At 36.1% G+C, this 24,402-nt stretch overlaps 4 protein-coding genes across 4 annotated transcripts; 2 read left to right on the forward strand and 2 right to left on the reverse strand.

Moving 5' to 3' along the window:
- Positions 1-1,657: 1,657 nt before the first annotated feature.
- On the forward strand, positions 1,658-3,420 carry LOC125211834. Its single transcript, XM_048111771.1, has 3 exons — positions 1,658-1,989; positions 2,074-2,128; positions 2,268-3,420. Exons 1-3 carry the CDS (start codon positions 1,766-1,768, stop codon positions 3,249-3,251), a joined length of 1,263 nt encoding a protein of 420 aa, XP_047967728.1. The 5' UTR covers positions 1,658-1,765; the 3' UTR covers positions 3,252-3,420.
- Positions 3,421-3,965: 545 nt separating this feature from the next.
- On the reverse strand, positions 3,966-5,683 carry LOC125210850 (exopolygalacturonase clone GBGE184-like). Its single transcript, XM_048110454.1, has 5 exons — positions 5,465-5,683; positions 5,091-5,390; positions 4,729-5,018; positions 4,431-4,650; positions 3,966-4,366 (listed from the first exon to the last, which is right to left on the reverse strand). Exons 1-5 carry the CDS (start codon positions 5,633-5,635, stop codon positions 4,136-4,138), a joined length of 1,212 nt encoding a protein of 403 aa, XP_047966411.1. The 5' UTR covers positions 5,636-5,683; the 3' UTR covers positions 3,966-4,135.
- A 4,718-nt stretch (positions 5,684-10,401) lies between these two features.
- Positions 10,402-12,631, reverse strand: LOC125210761 (exopolygalacturonase clone GBGE184-like). The gene is made up of 5 exons (XM_048110341.1): positions 12,468-12,631; positions 11,991-12,293; positions 11,385-11,674; positions 11,082-11,301; positions 10,402-10,754 (listed from the first exon to the last, which is right to left on the reverse strand). Exons 1-5 carry the CDS (start codon positions 12,615-12,617, stop codon positions 10,512-10,514), a joined length of 1,206 nt encoding a protein of 401 aa, XP_047966298.1. The 5' UTR covers positions 12,618-12,631; the 3' UTR covers positions 10,402-10,511.
- A 6,003-nt stretch (positions 12,632-18,634) lies between these two features.
- LOC125214739 (sucrose synthase 3-like) lies at positions 18,635-24,062 on the forward strand. Its single transcript, XM_048115872.1, has 15 exons — positions 18,635-18,885; positions 19,430-19,559; positions 19,828-19,979; positions 20,076-20,268; positions 20,470-20,588; positions 20,676-20,892; positions 21,185-21,280; positions 21,368-21,541; positions 21,642-21,758; positions 21,841-22,007; positions 22,399-22,623; positions 22,809-23,130; positions 23,216-23,460; positions 23,544-23,682; positions 23,782-24,062. The coding sequence occupies exons 1-15, from the start codon at positions 18,821-18,823 to the stop codon at positions 23,818-23,820; spliced, it is 2,400 nt and encodes a 799-aa protein (XP_047971829.1). The 5' UTR covers positions 18,635-18,820; the 3' UTR covers positions 23,821-24,062.
- The last annotated feature ends 340 nt before the right edge of the window (positions 24,063-24,402 follow it).

Consider the following 24,402-nt stretch of genomic DNA (forward strand, 5'->3'; position numbering starts at 1 on the left):
CATTAACTCACAAAACAACACTACATAAAATCCTGTGCCGATTCTCAAATGTTGCATTTTAAGTGGGACGGAGGGAGTATTAATTCACATGAATTAGGTGGGCATCAATACAATCGCACCAGGCCAATAAAATTACTACTCCCTCCATTCCATAGTAACGGAGGTGTTTCTTTTCAGCACGTAGATTAAGAAAAATTGTGTTAGGTGGGTTAAGTAGAAGGACAATAAAGTGGAAAATGAAAAAGGTAGAAAGATGAAGAGAGAAAAAAGTACTCACTTCGTCACTTCGACCCCGATTAATTGTCACTCTTTTCCATTTCGGCCTGTTCCTCAATAATTGTCAAAGGTCTCACATTCCACTAACTCACTTCACTCACATTTTATTATAAAATTAATATAAAAAAATCGGTCCTACATTCCATTCACTTTTTCAACTAATTTTTCTTTACATTTCTTAAAACTCGCGCTCGGTCAAAGAGTGACAATTAATTGGGGACAGGGGAATAAGAGAGAGTAAAATAGGTGTGGAAAAATGTGTTGACTTTTACTAAAAAGGGAAATGACTCTATTACTATGCAACTCACCAAAATGACAAAATAACTCTGTTACTATGGAACGGAGGGAGTACGACCAGGGGCGGAGCCACGGTGGGGCCGGGGGGCCCTTAGCCCCTCAGCCATTTGGATGATTCGTATATATAATATATATATGTATGCCAAGTTGAAAACGTGAAATGGTAGCGCAGATGGTGTAAATGTCAGCCTCTCATGTGCAATGTGTCGAGTTCGATTCCCAACTATAGCTTTTTTATTTTTAAATATTTCTTTCTATTTTGGATTCATTTATATTTCTTATATTCATATTAAATAGATTTATAATATTAATAAAATTGATTTCATGCTTAAATATATTAATTTTATAGTTTTCTCACATTAGTGATTTCTCTTGATTTTTTTTCACAAGTAATTTTGTAGGAATCATTTTAAATTGTAATCATAAGAAATGATTTTTATAATTTTAAAATAGAAAATAATTCTTTGATTCTATAAAAATTTTAAAATATTATATGCTAATATGTTTAATTTGATATCCTTTATTATAAAAAATCTGGAATAGAGAATAACTCTTTGATCTAGTAATTAATATGTAAATATATCATATTACTAGTAAAATTGGTGTTATGCTCTAAAAATCTATTCATCAATTAATTTTTTCTCATCATTCGTTTCTAACGTGCGGCTTTTTATAATGATCACGTCTGAGTTATTTTCGTGTCGTTAGCACTGAACGCACTCAACAAATTTTAATTGTAGTTTGGGCCCCCCACCGTTGAAAGTCTGGCTCCGCCACTGAATACGACTAATTCTCCACTTTATTCATCTGTCATCCATTGTCAGCAACGATCGTCGCAACACTTATGACTAACGACCACCTTCTATTTTCCTGATCCCATGAATTTTAATTTCTTGTATATCATACAAATGTGAGCCTCATAATTTATTCGGTGAATTTTCCAAATCGGAAGTCGCCAAAATTTAATCAAATTTATGAGTTTTACGTCAATTTGACCAATAAGTAACAAAAAATGAAAAAAAAGAACAAAAATGCGACGTCCGCTTCAACTCCGAAAGCGTATATTATGAATCAATGAAAAAACTAGGCATTAATTACAACAACAAAAAAGGAGGCACACATACTCTCTCACACACACACAACTAATGCTGATTGTTGGCTTGATCACAAAGAAAGGAACATCATATTGAACATGGCGGAAACCGAGAAATCTCGAGATGATCAACGAGGGAGCCACAAATTGGACATAAAACTCGGCGGCGGCGCTGTTGGAGTTGTTGTTCTGTTAGGCGGCGCGTTGGCTACCGCAGCCTTTGTGTTCGGCCAAAAGAGATGGAGCTCCGGCAAGGATAACCGCCGCCGGAATTCATCACCTGAGATTGACGAGAAGAGAGAGAAAGAGCATGAACGCATAAGGTTTGTGTGATTGCGTTCATTTTTATTATGATTTCGAAGAGTTTTTGGTGGATTTTTGTGTAAATCGGAGATGAATTTTTGCAGGAAAGGGGGAATAGAAGATGTTCAGTTGGAAAAGGTTTCTGCTCACAGCTTGAAAGTAAGTAACTCTGTTTTTCTCTGTGTTATTTTAATTTGGTTATGCAACAAACAAGTTTGTGAAGAATACATATGATTTAATTTTGAATTGAATTTGATCAATTAAGATACTGGAAATTTCAAGTTACGAATTTCTTCAGGATGTAGAGGCAGATGCAATTTCTGATGATGGCTTCGTAATCGTCAAGCCTTCATCAGAAATTCCTCTGTTGAAGAAAGGGGAATTGGACAAAGTTGTTTCGGATGATCTCTCAAAAGATGAGCAAATCTACATTGAAGATGATAGTGCAGAGGGAGAAAGTGATGGCGATGGTGAAATTACTGAGGCATCTGAGAGAGAAGAAGATAATGGTGTTGAAGGAGATGAAATTGATGATATGCATTTAGAAATGGAAGTGAGTGAAAAAGAATTTGTTGTGTTTTGCAGTGCTAAAGGAGAAATTAATGAGGAGAAATCTGTACTTCATCCATCACCAGTGAACATTCTCAACGTCGATAAGGAAGAGCCGATTTCAACAGAAGAGGTGGAGGAAACCACGATAAATGGTGAGCTGAATGAGAATGGGGATATGTTGCAGCAACCCGATTCTCAGACAGGCGAGGATGATGCAAAGAGGGCGAATGAAGAGGAAGTCGAAGATCATTTGACTGATAACGGAGATGGTGAAGCTACAATGAGTAAAGTTGCAAATGGGGAAGTTGATAGGGAAGATGGTGTGGTTATGGATTATGGTGTTGATAGAAGAGGTGATTCTTCGAAGTGGGAGGCGCTATGGCAAGCAGAATGGCCAAAGAGGTCGGCTGTGGTGTCTCAGAGAGTCAAGCTCGTGAGCTACGAAGTGGGAGGGAAAGTTCGGGAAGATTCTGAGGCAGTGATCGGTAAGTACACGATGGAGATGGGGATGGTGAAGGAGGATCAAGCGAGTTCGACTAGGGTGAAAATGATGGTCTGGGCGCTGTCTTTGCTATCTTCGCTCTGGTGCTCCTGGTTCTTCAATCTGTCTTTTGCTAAGCTCTGCCTCGTCGTGTTCCTCACCGCATTCCTGCTGGAAATCTACGGCTATTCGCTGATTAATCGCCAGAAGGCTGCAAAAGGGGAAACTGAGAAATTGGGTAATATGTGATGATATTTAGTATAGCAGATGTTAGAGGTGTCCTAAGATTGGAGGTGTTTGTCACTGAAATAATGTATTGGCAATTTGGCATGCTGTAATAATTCTCTTTGAATCTTGGCATGAAAAACACAGTACACACAGTGTGATAGTATATGGTTGTAAGGTTGTTTGGTTTTGAGTCCTTTGACTAAGATGTGATTAGATCACAAATACAAAAAATCTAATATTCTAACAAGTAACAAAGCCTAAAATGTATGAAGAGAATAAACCACAACTACCCCAACACTAAATGCTGCTACATCACACTTCAACAAAATAAACATACAACACAAAAATACGAACATTCTCAAATTTGCCAAAAAATCGAAGACCAGAACTCCAAATTTCATTTCTTTAAGTTGGGAAATGTAAATTTAATCAATACTTTAACTAGATATTCCAATAGTGAAATAGTTTTTGCCCAAATTTATGAAGAGAAAAGACCAATCGAGTTAATATAATAGTGATGTTAAGCCCAAATTTACTAATATCACAACTATAGTTTGCATCTTCATTGTTAATAACTTAATATAATGAGCCCAAGATAAAATTTGCATGCCAGATAAAATTGACGTATTTCACCAAATTAAAGCTGATTAAAAAATCAATAACAACCCATTAAATAAACATACACTATGCAATCGATCACAAGAAACTGCAGTTTATCATACTTCCCTCATCATAAAAAAAAACAGTACTACTGTATTAGAAATATGTGGGCACATGTTTAACAAAATGAAGTGCCGTTGCTGTTTTATTCATAGGAATTGCACAGTACGTAGACGCAATTTCTGGACGATACAATTCGCGAATATGCAAATAAACAAATAAAAGTATAATGAGAAAAAGTAAGGCTAGCATTTGGGAAGAGGAGGGTTGAGGACGCCGGAACCTTTGATTCCGACGGCGGCCTCACACGCAGACGAGACGGTCTTGGCTTCCCCCGTGGGTTTCAAGTCTATGTCGGCCAATTCGATGTTTGAGCATGGCACCTTTTTGCTGCAGTTGAGCAACACCGGAATCTCGGAGACCGTGGTGCCCTTGATTCTTCGGAAGTGGACGTCGGTAATCTTTACGCTTGATTGCTACACCAAAAAATATTAGTGATTTTGTGAGTTTTGAAAAATATATGGATATGTACATGTATACCTCGGGTTGAGTCTTGGAGAAGTAATGTTGATCGATGATGATGGGGTTCTTGACGTTATTCATAGTCAAATCTTCGAAGACGATCTTGTCGGCGGTCAGCACCGGCGACTTGTGGTAGCTCTTGATCCTGGCCCCGTTGGTTGTGCCCGTCAGAGTGCAGCTCGAGAAGGTGATGTTCCCGACGCTCAATTCGTCGGGGCGTTTCCCCAAACTCCCCACTCTGCCCGGGGAGTATTTTCATTAATAACTATTCCTCCAAATATAATACTAACACGATACTAATATAACAGGTGCTCACGCGAGTCCGTGTCCAGGCCCGCATTTGAGATTTTTGACTAGGATGTTTTTGCTGCCGGTACCGATGGAGATGCAGTCGTCTCCGGTTGCAATGACGGAGTCGGTGATCTCGACGTTGGTGGCGTTGCTGAGATGGATTCCGTCCGTGTTGGGGCTGTCTTCGGGGGCGGTGATACTCATTTTTGAGACCTTGATGTTGGAGCTGTCGATCAACTTGCTATGGAAGCCCATTGCGTCCACCAATTTGAGGTTGCTAATGTCTCCATTTATTGAGGATTGGAAGGTGAAGCTCTGTCATAATTCAAAAATAAATATAGCATATAGGGAATATTGCAATTAAAATAACAATGTGGATATACTTACGACAGGCATTTTGTTGTTTTCTCCGGCATATTTCCATACGTTGGCCCCTTGGCCATTGAGGGTGCCTCCGCCGCCGACCTTGACGTTTTCAAGATACTCGAGCAATATCCACATCCTATTGGTGTAGGTGCTCGGGTCGGGATTGGCCAAGATGGTGCCTTGAATGTCGATTATCAGTGGCGGTGGCGCCTTGCACTTGCCCCTTAGGATAACCTCCCCCATCATGAATTTCCCTGGTGGGACCACAATCTTCGCCGGTGTCTTGCCTTCGCATCCTGCCCTAAATGCCTGAATAAATGACTGCATGCCACACCACATTTCATTCAATCACTACTCTTTTTTTAAATAATTATACTAGTACTATGATTTCAAACCATTGCGTCGTCCGTTTTCCCATCCCCCTTGGCGCCGTATTTGGTGATGTCGTACACCGTCTCACCCAGGAGCCGGCGTTGTTCACCCGCAACCGCGATGGCATTCATAATAATCAAACTACTTATGCCTAAGGCCAAAGAGGCCATCATATCAGAAGAACGTCTAGCCATATATATTATTCACCAATATTATTCACTTTATTTCTTATCCACTTTATTTTACTACTGTTTCTCATTTCTCTTGTGTTGCCCACGCATTATATTATATATGCTATCGTCTGCGAAAAATTCTCACTTTTTAATCCTATTTTTGGCAAATAAAAAAATTATGTTCAAATCGATAATTTCTCCCAGCTGTTCATTAATTTGGCAAAATTTCAGCCAGACAGAATATATAAAAATTTGTGAGGTGATGTAGAAATAAGTGGATCTTGAATTATTCATAGCAAATTGTTACGAACATGACTAGATTTAATTAAGCAAATTAAAAGGATTATAAATGTGCTTCTAATAGGAAAAGAAACTAGATTCAATAAGATTAAATTATCAGAATCAAGTATTTAATTAACTCAACTTGTGTAATCACAGTATACATAGTGAGAAAACACTTGGTTAATTTTGCATTAATTTATGTTTTTTAGTACTGTATAATTAAGTAGGACTTCAGGAACACTCTATTTATATTCACGTTCAGTTTATCATAGTACTTCATTTTTCGGGGCATTTAACCTCAACATTTTATCAATGACAAAAACCAAAATTCAAACTCATTCATACGTACGTATTATATGTTATGAGTTAGCTTGAGTTACGCGAACATTACACAATATATAGAAATTTAATTAACTATTAATCAACATAATGTGTGACACAAAAATTTGTTTCGCTAATCGCTAGGAACTATATATTCTAAAACCAGAGTTTGGAATTTTGTACAATGATTCACACAAAATAAAGTAAATTCAATGATATTATACATATAAATAAAAAAACGAATAACATATATGGTAGGGGGCTTAATAAAGCCATTGATTGTGTCAAACTTTATCGTATTCATTTTTTGTCGGCTTGATGTAATACAAATTACAAACAGTTCAGATTGAGTTAGGGTTCTGAGTTCGATTCAGGTTGGATTCGTATAACCTGTTAATAATTAACATCATTATTCTAATTAATTTTTATTAGAATTAGAAATTAGAGTTTCATATCCCCACTTTACGTATGTTGCCACCATTCCATTATCTGTCTTCACCGCCACCGCCACGACTATCACTACCTCGTCGTCGTCGGTTCATATCTCATTCACAACACGCACGAATCATTTCACGTAGTTATCATGAAGTTGTCATGTTGAGTTTGTGCTATTGTCGTGTTGTACGTCGGGTTCATGCCCTTATATATTGAATTGTTATCGTGTCGTGCCAACAAAATAAAATCATGTCGTCAACGTGTTTATGTCATGTGCGAGTCGTGTTTGAATTTGTCATCCCTGACTAACCATTTAGGCATAACTAACGTCCAATTACTACACATATTACAACTTAAGAAAATATGATTAATTATATCGGCATCAAAATTTTGTCATCCCTTGCAACGGCGCCAAAAACTTGACTCAACTTATTTTTAACACAAGTATACCCGCAAGTGTACGGGGCTAATGTAGCAAATAGTAAGCAAAGAGTATCGTATCCACAGAGACAATGAGTGTCAAACTAATTACCACGAACCAACCTCAACTACTATCTAGATGAATCGGAATTTTGGTTTTTCTAAATCTATTTAAAAGCAAAGTAAAAACAATTAAAAACAACTAGAGAACTAAAAGCAAATAAGAAAATGGATGTAGATCAAGGATGAGAAGGTAGAATCCTACAGGATCAATAACAACTATCCTATGCTCAACTAACTTCCTAACTATGCCAACAAAGGGTCTCAAGGGTTATTAAGCTATCACTAAGGTAAAACTATATCTTTTCTCAAAGCATATAATTTGTAGATTGCTACCTAGAACCGAAGTCTCCTTCCTAGAACTAAGGCAACAACTCCTAATAGCTCCTAAGATACTTAGCTTCATTCAAAGGCTCAAATCTCTCGATTATATTGGCAAAGACGTCAATTTCTTCTCCTTCAAATTAAACTACTCACTTCTCAGTTCTTGTAGTAAAATCCACATGCATTTATAAGGTGATCAATCAAATAAATGTATAAGCACATAAGAAATCAAAATAACCACATGAGCCAAGGCATAGAAAAAGGAAATCAATTAAACATAAGAATCGTTGTATCTCCCCCGTAGAACTCTACGAAGGGTTTAGCTACTCATGTTCAACACAAAAGTCAAAGAGGTATTCAAAGAAATAATCAAAAACATTGTTTGAACAAGAATAAAACTAAAAGTAGAAACTCCTAGAATGGATTGGGCGGATTGGAGGTCTCGTCTTCAATCTTGCGATGAATACTCGTCCTCTGCTCGTTCTTCTCTTCTTCCTAGGTGAAAAAGTAGTATTTTTGGGGTTGAAGGCGTGTAGAATGTTGTAGGAGGCGTCCCACGCACATTAGGTTAAATAGGGCTCGAAATTTCCTTGTTTGGAATCTGTCGGCCGAACCTGGCGGGTCGCCAGGTTCGTTGTACGGTGAAGCTGGCGAGTCGCCAGCTGCTCTCGGCAATTCTGGGCGAAGGACCTGGCGAGTCGCCAGGTTGGTACTGATGCGAAGCTGGCGGTTCGCCAGCCTCGTGCTGCAATTTCATCCTTTTTCCACCTTTCGCCATTTAAGCTCATTTTCGACCCTTTTTCTACACATTCTTCACAAAATGGTCAAAATACTAATAACATAGAGAAGTAGCTATAAACCATGTCTCAAAATACACAATATACGATCAAATTCAAGTGAAACTATCCTCTAAAACCATGTAAAATCCAAGTGAATCACGTGTTCGAATTTGTCATCCTTGACTAACCATTTAGGCATAACTAACGTCCAATTACTACACATGTTACAACTTAAGAAAATACGCTTCATTATATCGGTATCAAAATTTTGTTATGAGGCTAAAATCGCCAATATATAGTGTGATTTTCAGTTGATTTATTTTTTGAACGATCGAAATTTTAGGCAACCAAAACTTCACCACACGGTACGAGATTGAAAGGAAAATTGTCTTATTACATAGGCATGAGATTTTCATATTGACAAATGATCACTGTGATTACAAATATAAATGATAAACTAGATCAAATGTAACTATACTATATCTCATGAATCATAATGAATACTATTACTTCTAGTGTAATAAAGATTTTGTAACATTATGATGACAAGTAGTTAAAACTGTGATGAAATTTGACGAACAACGCATGGAATCGAAGATAAAGATACATCAATGTTAACTATGTTAATCGAATCTAATTGGACGAAAATATAGTTAGATCTAGGGGTGTCGAAACGGGTAGCGGGTATTGGGAAACCCTCAACCCGACCCGCTACCCGCCAGGTAACGGGTACCCGCTACCCGACGACAATGGAAAACGGGGCGGGATCGGGTAGTTTGTTTTAAATTTTTGCGGGTATGGGTATACCCGCTACCCGCTCGGGTATACCCATTAAACCCGATAATACCCGTTATTTATAGGGGTTTCAAATATTTTATTTTAGTTAATTAGTTTCAAATCCATATATACTCCCCGATGATATACTTTATTTCCAATTGTTTATCCGCTACCAACTGAAGGATTGCAAGATTGGTGAAAGTGAAACTTTTATTAGTTTAGTGTCTTTATATTAAAGATTTAAAATATATAAACTTTTAGTTGAAGTTATATATATTTAGACTTTTGATGAAAGTGAATTATTTTTTATTTTATATTAGACTTTTGAATGGTGATTTAATTTTAGACATGCTTGATGTTTCTATCATATTTGTTTATTTGAAATTTGGATTTGCATTATATTTCATACATAGTCATATTATATTTAAGAGATTAGAAATCATCATATTTGTGCATAGTTAATAGTTGGAAATTATGCAAATACAACAAATTAAAAAAAATATAAATCTAAAATCTAGTGTAGCAACTAACAACAATCCCAAAATTCATTCTATAATTTCAAACATGCATGTACAAAAAATTATTGCATTAGATGACTAACATTGATGATAAGGCGAAAACTAAAAGCATAATACCGTTGAATAATATAATACACAATTCAAATTATGTGTGCGGGTTTGGGTACCCGCAACTGCGGGTTTGGGATACCCGATGCGGGTATGGGGTTACCTGTTTAACTATATGGGTCGGGATTGGATAGTATAATATTCAAGTTTTCGGGTACAGGTACCTGCAAAATCGGGTTTGGGTACCCGTGGGTACCCGTTTCGACACCCCTAGTTATGGAATATTGGTTTTTAATTAGCAAATGAACAAAAATTTAAAGGCAGCGTAATAGTGGATTTGAATTGAAAAGAGACATTTGGTCTCAGACATTAATTATCACTCTACGTCTATATGTGCTTTCAATTTAATTAATACTCGCCTCATGTCTTATAATTAATTACTCCATATTTATTAGATGTTCCAATTTATTGATTTGTTAAGTACTACTATTTCTTATCTAATAGGATTCGGTTATGATTTTAATATAACATCCCTTTTTCCTGTACATTATAAAGATACGACTAAATTAATGAACTAGAAAGCACATTTTGTTCACCAAACAATTGATTAAGAAGAGAGGCACGTCTATACGTCTAATGCTTGATAGATTTGTAATTGTATATTTCTTTTCAAGTTTAATGTTTCTAAGTGAAACAATATTAATTATGCTTAATTATATTATTTTAATTTTTATAGTTACTATAAAAAATAGCTATTTTCTTACTTTGTGTCTATTTTTTTTCTTTGCATTAAAACAATCACGAATTAATTAAGATACACACATAGTTAAACACGAGATTAAGTTCAAACAACAAAATTATTGTTTTGATTGAATCACAATGCATACTTATTCAAAGAAATTTCTTGAACTTAAATGCATGTTTAAATATGTTCTAAGGGACAGTACAAGCAGTCGGAGCTGGCGGGATTATGGTGCCGCTGACTTTCAAGTTGGTGGTGCTGACGCACGCCGACGAGCTCTCGGTCAATGGAGGCTCCGGTTTCAAGCTAATGTCGGCCAATTCAATGTTGTCGCATGGATACTTTGAGCTGCAGTTCAATAGAATTGGAACTTTTGAGATGGTCGTGCCCTTTATGTTTATGAAGTGGACGTCAGAGATCTTCACGCTCGATTGCTGGAGAGAAGACGAAGACCAAAAGCACGTCAATGAGCGTTCAATGCAATCGCTTTTCACGTTTTTACTTCAATTCTAAATAGACAATGGATTAGATGAACATTTTAGGAGTTTACATTTATTTATTTATCTTGTGTTCATAAAGTTACTCAATTGGTAAAATAAGAGCGATAGTAGAAAGAAAAAATGGTTGAAGTAGTATTAGTGAAGAATGATCTTACCACGTCAGAGTATAATTTTTTTTTTCTAAAATAGAAAGTTTCTATTTTTAAAGGACAGAGGTAGCATGTGCTTTTATGCATGTGTAATTTGTGTTTAGTAGCGTACCTCCGACTTGGTCTTGGAGTCGTAATGTTGATCGATGAGGATGGGGTTCTTGACTTTATCCATTATGATGTCTTTGTATATGATATGGTCGGCGGTGAGCTCGGGCGAGTTGTGGTAGCTCTTGATCCTCGCGCCGTTTGTGGTCCCCGACAGGCTGCAGTTGAGGAAGGTGATGTTCCCGACGGGCAATTCGTCGGGCCGCTTGCCCAAGCTCCCCACACTAAAGAGATGAATTTAATAAAATGAGTTTTGCATAATGTAACTTGATATTGTATGTTGAATTAAGATGTGGTATGTATGTACGAGAGTCCGTGTCCGGGGCCGCATTGGATTCGCTGGAACAACATGTTCTTGCTACCCGTTCCGATGGAGATGCAGTCGTCCCCGGTCCCAATGACGCAATCGGACATGTCGACGTTCGTGGCGTTGCTAAAGTGCATTCCGTCGGTGTTGGGGCTCTCGTCAGGAGCGGTGATCTTCAAATGGCTCACCTTCAAGTCGATGCTGTCGATCAATTTGGTATGGAATCCCATTGCATCCACGAAATTTAGGTTGTTTATGTCTCCGTTTTTGGATGATTGGAATGTAAAACTCTGCCAATATAACACCATCAATTACTCAATTTTTTATTGTCATAACCTATTGTCCAATTCTATTCACACAATACACTTAATTCTAACCTTTTAAATTACCTCCAACATATCTTAATAAATTAACTGTTTTAAAATTAGTATAAAAAGAAACGGGGTAAATAGTAGGTGGACGGAGAGTATGTGATACTTAAAAAATGCACATAAGACAAATATTTTTCAAAAAGTGTCATGTGTGAAGTATGTACGGTTACTCTACATATGCTTCGCACATGACACTTTTTGGAAAGTAAAAATGAATAGTAATAGTAATACATACGACGGGCATACGGGTCGTATCGTCGGCATACTTCCAAACATTTTGTCCTTGCCCGTGGATGGTGCCTCCACCAGTGACAATCATGCCGTCGACATATTCGATCAAGATCCACATCATGTTGGAATAGGAGCTGGGTTCCGGATTGGCATTGATGGTGCCCTGGATGTCGAGGACAATTGGCTTCGCCGCCTTGCATGGCCCCCTCATGATCACCTCTCCCATCATGAACGATTTCCCGGCCGGGACTAGAATCCTAGCCGCCCCTGCACTATCGCATCCCGCCCTCCATGCCTGAATCAATGCCTAACAAAGATACATGGACTATATTACAATATTGTGTTTTAGTAATTAATTAAAATTACACTATTAAATCAACTTGTAGTACTATGTTTTCTTATACTAATATAGATGCATGCATTTGATTTCAGTGATACTGAATTAACACTATTGATTAATATGAAAGGTCAATTTCTCCACCATTGCATCATCTGTTGTGCCATCGCCCTTAGCTCCGTAGTTTGTGATATCGAAAACGGTCTCGCCCTGCAGAATGCGGCCTTTGGGGGCACCATCAATTCCCAGCACAACATGGCTAACCAATAAACAGAGAAAACATGTCTTGATCATATTTGCAATGTTTTTCTTCTTAACTACACTATCTAAGTAAAAGCTAGGGTTTATATTTATATGTGTGCCTGTGTGATTTCTTGAGCCTAAAAATTTCTATTATTGGTATTTTTTTTGTGTGATGGAAAATCAATTTGATTATTAGTTCATTGATTTTTGTGACTAATAGAGCCGTACAAATCCTAAAATTTCTCTCAGCTGTTCATTTGAGATTGCTACTCCTTGTTAAGCTACATACTAATATTAATGTAGAAATAAGTGGATCTTAGATTTCTAATAGTTTTGTTTCTGTGTAATGTACGTTGATAGTTTTAATTAAAATAGTCTTAAAATATTTACTAATTTGAAGTATTTTTTAAAAAATCGGATGCCTTCTCCAAGTATATAATTGTAAGAATATAGAAATTTAAAAAAATCATCTTATGAAATTATAATTTATATTTATGTGTTCTTTTATGTTATTAAAACAAATATCATACCGGTTCAATTAATACATATGAGTAATGAGTTCATATTGTAGTAGGAAAGATATCGCCATTCGTGGATGTTTTGTGTGCCTTTATTTTCTCCATGTTTGATTTAGGGTTAAAATACTAAATTTATTGGATAATAGCTAAGGAAAATTTAATTTAAAAATTACAATTGTTAAGTGTCATTTGGAGGAAATGATCAAAAGGTCTAACAATTTTTTTATATAATTAACAATCATTGTTTTTTTTTTATGAATGCAAAAATGCTCAACACCAAACACAACATACAAATGCACTTATACTGATAGAATAACAAAAAATACTAATCTTATTATCATTGTTAGTTAGCTAGATAAAAAAAATCCATATATATATTTTCTCCTGAAGGTTTCCGACAATTAGCTATGAGTTTTTGCAATTCTTATTTTTGATCAATGCTACGAAACTTAACTTTTATTCCAAACATATTTTATGATCCCAAATTTCATTTCCTTATATTTTTGAATACTTATTCATTATAACTGAATTTAAATTTATTCTTCAATAAAATTCCATGCATGGTATTGTACACTGAAAAATAACACATAACTTATTAGATTAAAGTTATTGAAAAATGATTTATACAATTTGCCAGTATTTCACTTTTACATGTGTAATAGTTTTGTCAGTAATATCAAGCCTAAGAGCATACGCTGCCTCGTTGCGGCCTCGATCTCGTCTCGACGAGACGAGACGGCATCGAGACAGCGTTGCGGCTCCCGTCTCGTCTCGATGAGACGAGATGTCTCGACGTCCGACGCGTCCCGGCGAGGCAAGCCTCGAGCTGGCGAGACACGCGCCCGGCGCCACGTGGCGCGCGCGGGCTGCTGGCGTGACGCCCACTCGCCGACCCGCGAGTGGGCGTCGGATTTATGACGTCATAATTCAATTTTTTTTATAAAAAAATCAGATTTTTTGAAAAAAAGGTAATATGACCGTAGAACGGTCATATTTTAAATTTTTTTTTTTTTTTTTTATATTTTTTATATATACTCTTCTCCATTCTCCACTTTACACACAAACACACATCTATTCTTCATCTCTCTTTCTTTCCTCTCCAATCACTTCTATAAGGTTCTCCAAGCTCGATGGAACATTATCAAAGCCCCGGCTCGACAGTGGTTTATGGAGAATATGGTCGACATCATGTATACGTGCATAATCTTGCACAACATGATTGTCGCCGACGAAGGACCTGAGGCGGGAAATTGGTTCGACCCTGAAACCCCGGGAAGCTCAACCGCAAGTAGTCCGCCTCGAACGGGAGTGCATCCGTCTTTGCAAGAGCGGTTGTCTATTCGGGCAAGGACACGTGATTCTACCGCCCACGCCCAACTCCAGGAGGATCTAATGGAGCACATTTGGGCAAAATTTGGCAACCGTTAGATGATCGTCACTAGAGAACTCCTTCTTCTGCTTCTTTGCCTCCATTTTTTTTTATTTGAGTTTAAGTGTGCAATTTGTAATTTCTAGTTTTTAATTATGTTTTTATTTATTTTTTTTAGGTATTTAAATTGTAATTTTATTTTATTTATAATGAAGTGTGTTTTTTATTAATTGAATTTGTTGGAATTAAAAATAAAAAATGAAATTGAATAAATAGTTAAGAGATGGTTAAGAGATGGAGGGATACAGGTGTTGTCTCTTAGTTAAGAGATGAGCTGAAAAGTACAGTGAGACTCATGAATAGTGAAGAGATGAGACGGATAAGAGATAGCGTTGCGGATGCCCTAATAAATTCCAATCCAACTACTCCCATTAAATCATTTTATACCCAAGTGAAGCCCCATTTTTGTGGGCATGATCCAAACCCAATAAATATTTAGCTCGATAAATAATTGCGTAGCTCAATATATATCTTTCATTGGATTAACTCAACATTTTGCTAGAGCTAGCTAGTAGCTAGGCATGGATATAGCATTCCCCAACATTACAACCTAAAATATAGTAGTAGGAGTATAATTTATTCTTCAAGATTTGTTAATTTATATAAATTAAAAAAGATGCTAAGTTGCTAACATAATATTGAGTTTGAGACTAGCAAAAAGAGCTAACAAGTATAGTTCAGCTCAAATGTGTGAATTGCGGTTGAATTTTCTTGTCACGTAACATATTTTTATTTAGAAGAAATGAATTGAATCCAATCACTTAGTCAAAATTGAGTGAGAAACAGCACTAAGTTACAATTGTACCCTCTTTCAATATTAATTATTGATCACCTTCATTTTTATACTCCTATGAAAGAGGCGTGTAGCAATTCTACACACATTCTATTTTGTTTTGGAAATTGAAGAAAAACAATGGCGACGCACATAGTTAGTTCACTATAAACCGGACACGAATACAATCTAATGTGCATTTTCAATTATGGGCCCCACTTTTTATCCAATTCTTTATTAAATTATTTCACTTCTTATCCAAAATATTTTTGTCAAAAGTTTCACTTTTCTGTAACTACTAGATTACAATGCTTAACTATGCATTATCTATCTCAATTATGCATTCTAGAAGTTCTTAATATGCCATTCAATTTTTCTACTTTTGGGAAACCATTAAATGTGCCACATTTATTCGGGAAGGTCACGATTTTACGTAATTAAGCTATAAAAATATTTGTATATAACAATATACTACTACAAAAGTACAAATTATGAATTCGAGATAATCAAATAAGGTAAGACATGTCCAGTCACATGCATTTGAGTCAGTGGCGGACGCAGAAATAAACGGTGGTAGGGGCTAGGAGCTTCACTATACTCCATATTTTTCTATCTAATACTTTATACTGTGTGGTGTGAAAAATAATATTTTCTGTCTTTTTTTAACTGTGACATTGATTTATGGTAGGAGAATTAAGAACAAAGTAGAAAAAAAATAAAGGATAGTGTTAATATTGCCAAAAAAAATTATTCACCTACCTTTGTGACGTCCCAAAAAATATATAAACAAATTAAAAAGAGTGAAGATAATATATTATTAAAAAGGGTCGCGTTAAAATGCTAACTAATTTCATTTCAGAACTTCAATTTTGTATGTAAAAAATATTAACACAAGGATATAAGAATATCAACATTATTATTAATATATTTATGTTTTGTGTTGATATTAAAATTTACATTAAACATTAGTATTGATAATTTTAATGCATGACATTGAAGTTCCGAATTTTGGATTAAGAATTAGTTATCATTTGACATCCCTTATTAAAAAATCATAATACAACAATGCAAATTCATAAATAACAACACTTAACTAACCATTATAACAATTAACATTTTATAGTTGTGCTTATTTTAATTTGGGATTAATTTTTTACTCTTTCAATAATAGGTTTTCTTGAATAATCTCCAACCCCAACGAAACAATAAATTTAAATTTTGCATAGCTGAATTTAAAAGAAAATTAAGAAAAAAAATTGAACTCACTAATTAATTGGTTGCCTTCCCTAGAAAACATTAATCTTTACAAGTCTTTAATTAAAATCGTGAGTAACACTTTAGAATTAGAAAAAGAAACGTGTTGTTACTTTGCTATTTTCTCAGCAATTCTATATATCAGCCCCTCCTGTCACTCAACTTTCGAAGATTTAGTCTCCAAAGACAATAATTTGGTAGGGGCTGAAGTTAATTTCTGAAAATTTCGAACAAAAATTAAAGTAGAAATTCAATAAAAAAGAAACTTTTGGGAAGGGCTTAAGCCCCTCCCTCTTTGTACCTGTGTCCGCCGATGATTTGAGTTTATACTAGTAGTATTATTTAGGCAAGACATGGTCACATGCATTTGAGTTTATACTAGTAGTATTATTTAGTACTCCCTCCCACATAGTTTTACCCACTTTGACCCGATACGGGTTTTAAGAAATTTAATGGAAAGTTAGTTGAAAAAGTTGGTGGAATGTGGGTCCTACTTTTAAAGTATTAGTTTTATAATAAAATGTGAGTAGGAATGAATTAGTGGAATATGAGGTCCACTACCAAAAATGGTAAAAGTGAAGTGTGTAAAATTATGTGGGACGGCCCAAAATAGAATACTGGGTAAAATTATGTGGGACGGAGGGAGTACTATTTGTTTATCTCTAATATATATGTTAGCATCTCAATATCTCATTTCACTTTTTACATAAAATCGAAATACGCATAAACATATTTGATAGGATAGATAACTCATTTAAAAATAAACTTTTATAAATATATATATATATATATATATATATATATATAGGGAGATGATCAAAACAAGTACTATGTGTTTAAATCCAGAAATGCAGCCCAAATCTTGGCCCTAGGATTAGATGATCTAATGGTCAATAATTAACCCAAAACACGGAAGGTCATAATTAAGTAGTTTTAGGTCATATTATAAGATTTGGATTTATGTCATGTTAAGATCATTTTAGGTCATGCTTTGTTAGCATGACCTAAAAATAAACTAACTATGACCTAAAAATGTCTTACGTATGACCGTGTTCTGCATTTCTATATTTAAATCTGGTCTTCATAGATCAAAACCCTATATATATATATATATGCATTTCGATATCTCATCTCACTTTTTACGTAAAATTGAAATACACATAAGCATGTTTGGTAGGATAAATAATCATGCAGGAAATTCTATCAAAAAAATTGATACTATTTTTATTTGTAGAATCCATTCCTAGATGAGTTATCATCTATCTTATTGAAATGTTTTCCAGTATGTTATACAGGGACGGATCTATATGTACTCTAAAGGGGCAAATGTCCCACTTAAAAAAAAAAAAGTTGTGCTATTTTGATCACTATTTTTATTTTTTATTGAAATATCTTTGTAAATGCCCCTTCTCAAAATCTTAAAATCTCTTTGTATAGAATTTTGCCCCACTTATAGAGAATCTCTGGCTCCATCTAGAGATGCCCAAGGTTTTTGGTTCCGGCAGTTAACCGCCATATTTTGAACCGTGGTTACGGTTTCAAATTTTACGAACCGAAATCGTGCCGGAACCGTCTACATTTTGAGGAACAGAGAGGACAAAAGACTTGATGTTTCTGTCACATCCATTAGGATTCGCGTCATCCACAGTACATGCAGCAGGTGAGATGCAGGGGCGGCGTCGTAAAAGGTCGAATTTGCCCTTTCAACCCCTGAGGGTGTTATGGTCCGAAAAAACAAGGTTTGTGATTATATGTTTTGTTAGATACCGGTGGTGGAATTTTTTTTTGTTAGGGGTGTCCGATGAAACAAGTCGAAAAGTTAGAGCCTTTTGGTGCAGTCACTCAAAGGGAAATTGCATAGATTTTATGATATCGGGTATATAGAGAGTATTTTTTCGTTAGTTTTGATTTACAAAATTTTCATTTTATATCAAACAAATTGTTATAATGTTATAATAATTAGTATATTGGAAGTAAGTTTCAAAATCTTATCTTGACCAATAAATTGAAATATCCGTGTGTTATGTTACGTGGTGACATATAACTTAAGCTACAGTTGTAGAGCAATCCATCAACTGCCACCTTTTCTCTCTCGGCCTCACAGCTCTGTGTCCACTCCATTTGTGTACAAATTGAATCAGCATCACTCCGATTCTCTCGCGTCTGATTTTCATTTCAAGTTCTAATCCCCACAAATAGGAGAATTTTAGGTCAGGAATTTCTAATTACTACGCCACTTTAGATCTCAATGGGGAAACCGAGATAACAGAAATTGCCCAGCATGAGAGAAAGGGTTGAAGACACTCTTTCCGCTCACAGAAACGAACTCGTCGCTCTCCTTTCCCGGTCTCTCCCTCTCTCTGTCTTAGATTCTCTCAAAATTCCATTCATATCTCAACCTTTTAATTCCCACGCAATATGTGTTATGCAGCGATTTCGTCAAAGTGCAGATCATATTATTTTTCAGCTGTTAATTTGATCGGTTAGGGTTTAAACCGGAGAGTAATTTCGCTGATTACTATACGCCGCGTTACTGAATTTCTACTCTATGTGAAGAACAGAACTAGTGTTTGATATGCCCCTGTTAGGTTTCTTCAAACTGGATTTAATTATTTTGGTTTGATATTTCTGTTTAGTTTTTAGTCTGATGTGTATTTCACTAATTACTATACTATATTTGAGGTGCTGATTTCCTACTGTGTATTAAGAACTAATGTCTAGTAAGCCCTTTTAAAGTTTCTTCAAAGTGGAGAATTGGAGATCATGTTATTTACTTGTTTAGGTTATCTTTTTAATTTTAGTTTGGTACTAGTATTTGATTTGGATTAAAATCTGAAGAGTATTTCACTGATGACTATGCCGTGGTCCTGATTTTCTACTGTGTGTGAAGATATGTGGCGCAGGGGAAGAGTATACTTCAGCCCCATCACCTGATAGACGAGCTAGAAAACATCTGCGTTGATTCTGCAAAGGAAACTCTAAGTGATGGCCCTTTCAGCGAAGTTTTGAAGTCTGCTCAAGTAATATATTTCAAATTTCTAAATATTTTCCATGACTACTAGCTTCATTCATTTATTTTTCTCCAGAGGAATATTATAATGGGGGAAATTCTAGCCGAGAATGCCCTAGTTTCTTCATATTGTTGAGTGCTTATTTGATGATTTGCTTGTGACCGCATAGTGTGGATATTGAGTGTGTTTGCTGACAAATTCATAACTTTTTTTCTAAAGGCATGTGGTGGCGGTTTCTATGATTTAGTTGAAAGGGAAATCTTTATTTTGATGTCAGGAAGCTATTGTTTTACCACCTTTCGTTGCTATAGCTATTCGGCCGAGGCCCGGTGTTTGGGAGTTTGTGCGGGTCAATGTGTATGAACTCAGTGTCGAGGAGTTGAAGGTTTCTGAATATCTACGTTTTAAAGAAGATCTAGTTGATGGGGAGTAAGTGACATTTATATTTTCTGCTTAATGCTCGTCGTTTTCAGTTGCTAGATTGATTCTGTGATATTCATTTTTTTCACTTGCAATGTTCTTTAGGAAGGATGATCCCTATTTTCTTGAACTGGACTTTGAGCCCTTTAATGCATCATTTCCTCGCCCTACTCGATCTTCATCAATTGGCAACGGGGTTCAATTCCTCAATCGCCATCTTTCTTCAATCATGTTTCGGAACAAAGACTCTCTCGAGCCATTACTTGATTTCCTAAGGGTACACAAGCATAAAGGCCATGTAAGTTCTCACTGTCTTGCACTTATACCACCTCTCTGTTTCAGCTTGTATCAACTTGTGGGATATTATGTTTAACCAATAAATCCTGATTCGTTCCAGGAGATTGTATTTCAATTGCATGTTTTTGCCTATCAAAAGAGTGGATTGTTTTTCAAAAGTTCGCAACTGCCTAAGTGAATCAAAATAATGTTATCTGCATAGGTTTTGATGTTGAATGATCGGATAGGGAGGATCTCCCAGCTTGAGTCTGCTTTGGCGAAGGCTGAGGATTATGTTAACAAACTATCACCAGAAACACCTTATTCAGAGTTTGAATTCGCGTGAGTTTTGTCTACAATTTCAGTCAGGAACCTACCTTTGAGAAGTTAGATTCATGTCATTTCATGCATTTTTGTGCCCTTGTTTAGATTGCAAGGATTGGGTTTCGAGAGAGGTTGGGGAGATACTGCTGGACTGGTTGTTGAGATGATGCATCTCCTCTCTGACATCCTTCAGGCTCCTGATCCTTCGACTCTGGAAAATTTCCTCGGCAGAATACCCATGGTGTTTAATGTTGTCATTTTATCGATACATGGATATTTTGGCCAAGCAAATGTCCTGGGTCTGCCTGACACAGGTGGTCAGGTAATAATCTCTGAATATGTTATTGGTTAATAAGTGATGAATTTGATTTAATACATCAGCTATATGAAGAGGCTCTCAGAGACAATGTTTCGTGGAATTATCTGGGATTAATGCAAATGAAAGTGTAACCTTAAATTGATTGTTAAAGAGTATAATGGAAAAAAACTACATACTGTTGAGATAGTATCTAGAAAGAAAGTGAACCCAAAATGTGTTCAAGTTTTCTAGTGTTAGTGTGGGTGGGTGTTTGGTTATTAATTTGTACCTGTATTCTTATTTTATTGTTCTGCAGATTGTGTATATACTAGATCAAGTGCGGGCCCTGGAAACTGAGATGATCCAAAGGATTAAGAAGCAAGGACTGAATATTAAACCTCGAATTCTGATTGTAAGTTCATGTAGTAACATTGCTTTTTCTGCTCGTTTTTGTGATGCTTATGTTTTTCTATCTTTACCTACCTTTTGTTTTTTCCAGGTTACTCGATTAATTCCTGATGCAAAAGGCACCTCGTGCAACCAGAGACTGGAGAAGATAAGTGGTTGTGAGTACTCTCATATTTTACGTGTTCCTTTTAAAACAGAGAACGGGATACTTCGCCAATGGATTTCGAGATTCGATGTCTGGCCTTATCTCGAGAAGTTTGCAGAGGTATGGATGACATTTATTTCTAAATCACGTCTTGAAAATGGCTCTTGGGCTTCATGGTGGCATGAATGAATTGCTATAAATTGTCTTTTTTCGCTGTTAGGATGCTGCTGGTGAAATTGCTGCTGAACTGCAAGGTGTACCAGATCTAATTATTGGAAACTATAGTGATGGAAATCTTGTAGCTTCGTTATTATCCCATAAGATGGGAGTCACAGAGGTGAAAACTGATACTTGCATGTTTCTTTACTTAAACAGAGTTGGTTGCTGTATATAACTGTTGTTCTTGGTTCTGTATTCAGTGTACCATTGCACATGCCTTGGAGAAAACTAAATATCCAGATTCCGACATATATTGGAAAAAGTATGAGGAAAAATATCACTTCTCATGTCAGTTCACTGCTGATCTACTAGCCATGAATCATTCTGATTTTATTATCACCAGTACATACCAAGAAATTGCTGGAACGTAAGTAGCATAATTTTGCTTATTGATGTCAATATTTGCACTGAACTTTAACTTGCATTGTGGTTCTGTTTTGTGGGCATTTTGTTGCTTTTACTCAATTTTTGTTTCTTTTATGGTCTCATTTCTTCTGAAACTGCAACGGGCCTTGAGTAAATGGACACCTTGAGGATTTTGTGCCATATACTCAGTTTTCAGATTTTTAAAATATTTATATTACCCATATGTCCTTATAGATGCTGCAAGCCAACTAAAAATAATTATCATACAACCTGAACTTTGGTAGGTCTAGAAACTATACTACTTACAAATAGCATCTTTAAGCTGTTTAAGCACAGAAGAGCAACTAGTTTGCATCTCAAGTAATCATGACTAACAGCTGCTTTGGTTCCAGGAAGAACTCTGTTGGTCAATATGAGAGTCATACAGCTTTCACTCTCCCTGATTTGTATCGTGTTGTACACGGAATCGATGTTTTTGATCCTAAGTTCAATATAGTTTCTCCGGGAGCTGATGAGAGCATATACTTCCCCTACACTGAGGAGGCAAAGCGACTCACTTCTTTCCATGAATCCCTTGAAAAGCTTATATATGATCTTGAACAGACTGATGAGCACATGTAAGTGGAATTTACATGATTGCAAGTCCCACTTCAGATCTCTTGTTAGATTATTGTATTTACGATGAATACATAGTTTAGGAGGTAATCTGTTTGTACACATGGTAGGCATTATCTGCCATATATATAAGTGTATTGTGTAAAGAAGAATTTTTGACTGTTTACTCTCATTCTCTATGAGCCAGTGGTACACTGAAAGATCCATCAAAGCCCATAATATTTTCAATGGCAAGGCTCGATCGAGTGAAAAACATCACAGGACTAGTGGAAATGTATGGTAAAAATCCGAAGCTTATGGAGTTGGCTAATCTTGTGGTGGTGGCTGGTTACAATGATGTAAAGAAATCAAGTGATAGAGAAGAAATAGTAGAAATTGAGAAGATGCACGCCCTCATTAAGGAATACAACTTGGATGGCCATATAAGGTGGATATCATCGCAGACAAATAGAGCCCGTAATGGGGAGCTCTACCGCTACATAGCTGACAAGAGAGGGATTTTTGTTCAGGTAAACACGTTTGCAACTAACTCATCTGCTATTACTTGCACTTCATTTCTTGGTTAAAATATGTACTCTTTGTTTCTTGCTTCAGCCTGCATTCTATGAAGCATTTGGGCTAACAGTGGTCGAGGCTATGGGTTGTGCCCTCCCGACTTTTGCTACTTGCCATGGCGGTCCGTTGGAAATCATCGAAGATGGTATATCTGGATTTCATATAGATCCGTACCATCCAGATAAAGCTGGAGCCCTGATGGCAGATTTCTTCCAAAAATGCAAAGAAGATCCTAACTACTGGGTGACTATATCAGAAGGAGGTCTTCGCAGGATTATGGAAAGGTATGGATTGTGAAATTCTGCACTTTCAGCATCCAGTGGAATTCAAATACGAGCATTCAAAATCACAATCCTGTTTTATGAAGGTATACGTGGAAGATCTACTCCGAGAGGTTGATGACCTTAGCTGGTGTGTACGGTTTCTGGAAATACGTCTCCAAACTTGAGAGGCTTGAAACTCGCCGGTACCTTGAGATGTTCTACATCCTCAAATTCCGCCCGCTGGTGAGATCCTCTTCCTTTATTCCTCAAATGTACACTGTTTTTGTTGCTTGCTGTACCTATGTTTTTGCCTGACATGTGAGATGATGTGTTCATCCTTAGGTAAAATCGGTTCCTTTGGCTGTGGACGGTTCATCTTGAGATCTATTGAAAGTAAAGCTAAGGTTGTGCAAGAATAAGCAGCTATGTATGTATTGTTTTTTACTACTGTGATCGACGAGAATGGCCATTGCTGACCTAATGTTGCTCTGTAGAAAGTGTTGTTGGCATCTAATGTAAATTAAGTTATACTCCAATAAATAAGTGAGTTTCAACTGTGTAAATACAAATACTTTCAAAACTACTAATATCGTGTGCAATAACATCTTATTACTTTGACTGCCTTTTCATTTTTTTATGGTAAGGTTAGTATGTTATGTTGTCTAATTGAAATGAGTAAAGGTCAAAACTGGTCCTGAACGTATGTCAATTTTATGATTTTGGTTTTAAACATTATTTTTGAATTTTTCGGTCCCGAACATTTCAACTCGGATCACAATTGGTCCTAAGTTAACTATTCCATCAAATTTTAACGGTCAGTGTTTTTAATCTCAATTTCAATTTTGACCAAATTAAGATGTTAAATAACACAACAAAATTTAGCGACGGAACAAATCCGTCACTAATTCTCATGGATTTATTCTCATAAAATTCACGGCAGAAACATGAAGGTTGAAGAACCAG

Source organism: Salvia hispanica, chromosome 3 (assembly GCF_023119035.1).
Source record: "Salvia hispanica cultivar TCC Black 2014 chromosome 3, UniMelb_Shisp_WGS_1.0, whole genome shotgun sequence".
NCBI lineage: Eukaryota > Viridiplantae > Streptophyta > Magnoliopsida > Lamiales > Lamiaceae > Salvia > Salvia hispanica.

Coding starts and splice junctions, on each gene's coding strand:
- LOC125211834 (XM_048111771.1), top strand. CDS start 1,766: ATGGCGGAAACCGAGAAATCTCGAGATGATCAACGAGGGAGCCACAAA. Junction 1,990..2,073: donor AAAGAGCATGAACGCATAAG/GTTTGTGTGATT, acceptor GAATTTTTGCAG/GAAAGGGGGAATAGAAGATG. Junction 2,129..2,267: donor TTTCTGCTCACAGCTTGAAA/GTAAGTAACTCT, acceptor GAATTTCTTCAG/GATGTAGAGGCAGATGCAAT.
- LOC125210850 (XM_048110454.1), bottom strand. CDS start 5,635: ATGGCTAGACGTTCTTCTGATATGATGGCCTCTTTGGCCTTAGGCATA. Junction 5,019..5,090: donor AAAACAACAAAATGCCTGTC/GTAAGTATATCC, acceptor GAATTATGACAG/AGCTTCACCTTCCAATCCTC. Junction 4,651..4,728: donor GGGCCTGGACACGGACTCGC/GTGAGCACCTGT, acceptor CTCCCCGGGCAG/AGTGGGGAGTTTGGGGAAAC.
- LOC125210761 (XM_048110341.1), bottom strand. CDS start 12,617: ATGATCAAGACATGTTTTCTCTGTTTATTGGTTAGCCATGTTGTGCTG. Junction 12,294..12,467: donor GCACAACAGATGATGCAATG/GTGGAGAAATTG, acceptor TATCTTTGTTAG/GCATTGATTCAGGCATGGAG. Junction 11,302..11,384: donor GGCCCCGGACACGGACTCTC/GTACATACATAC, acceptor TCATCTCTTTAG/TGTGGGGAGCTTGGGCAAGC.
- LOC125214739 (XM_048115872.1), top strand. CDS start 18,821: ATGAGAGAAAGGGTTGAAGACACTCTTTCCGCTCACAGAAACGAACTC. Junction 21,281..21,367: donor TTAAACCTCGAATTCTGATT/GTAAGTTCATGT, acceptor TGTTTTTTCCAG/GTTACTCGATTAATTCCTGA. Junction 23,683..23,781: donor TCCTCAAATTCCGCCCGCTG/GTGAGATCCTCT, acceptor GTTCATCCTTAG/GTAAAATCGGTTCCTTTGGC.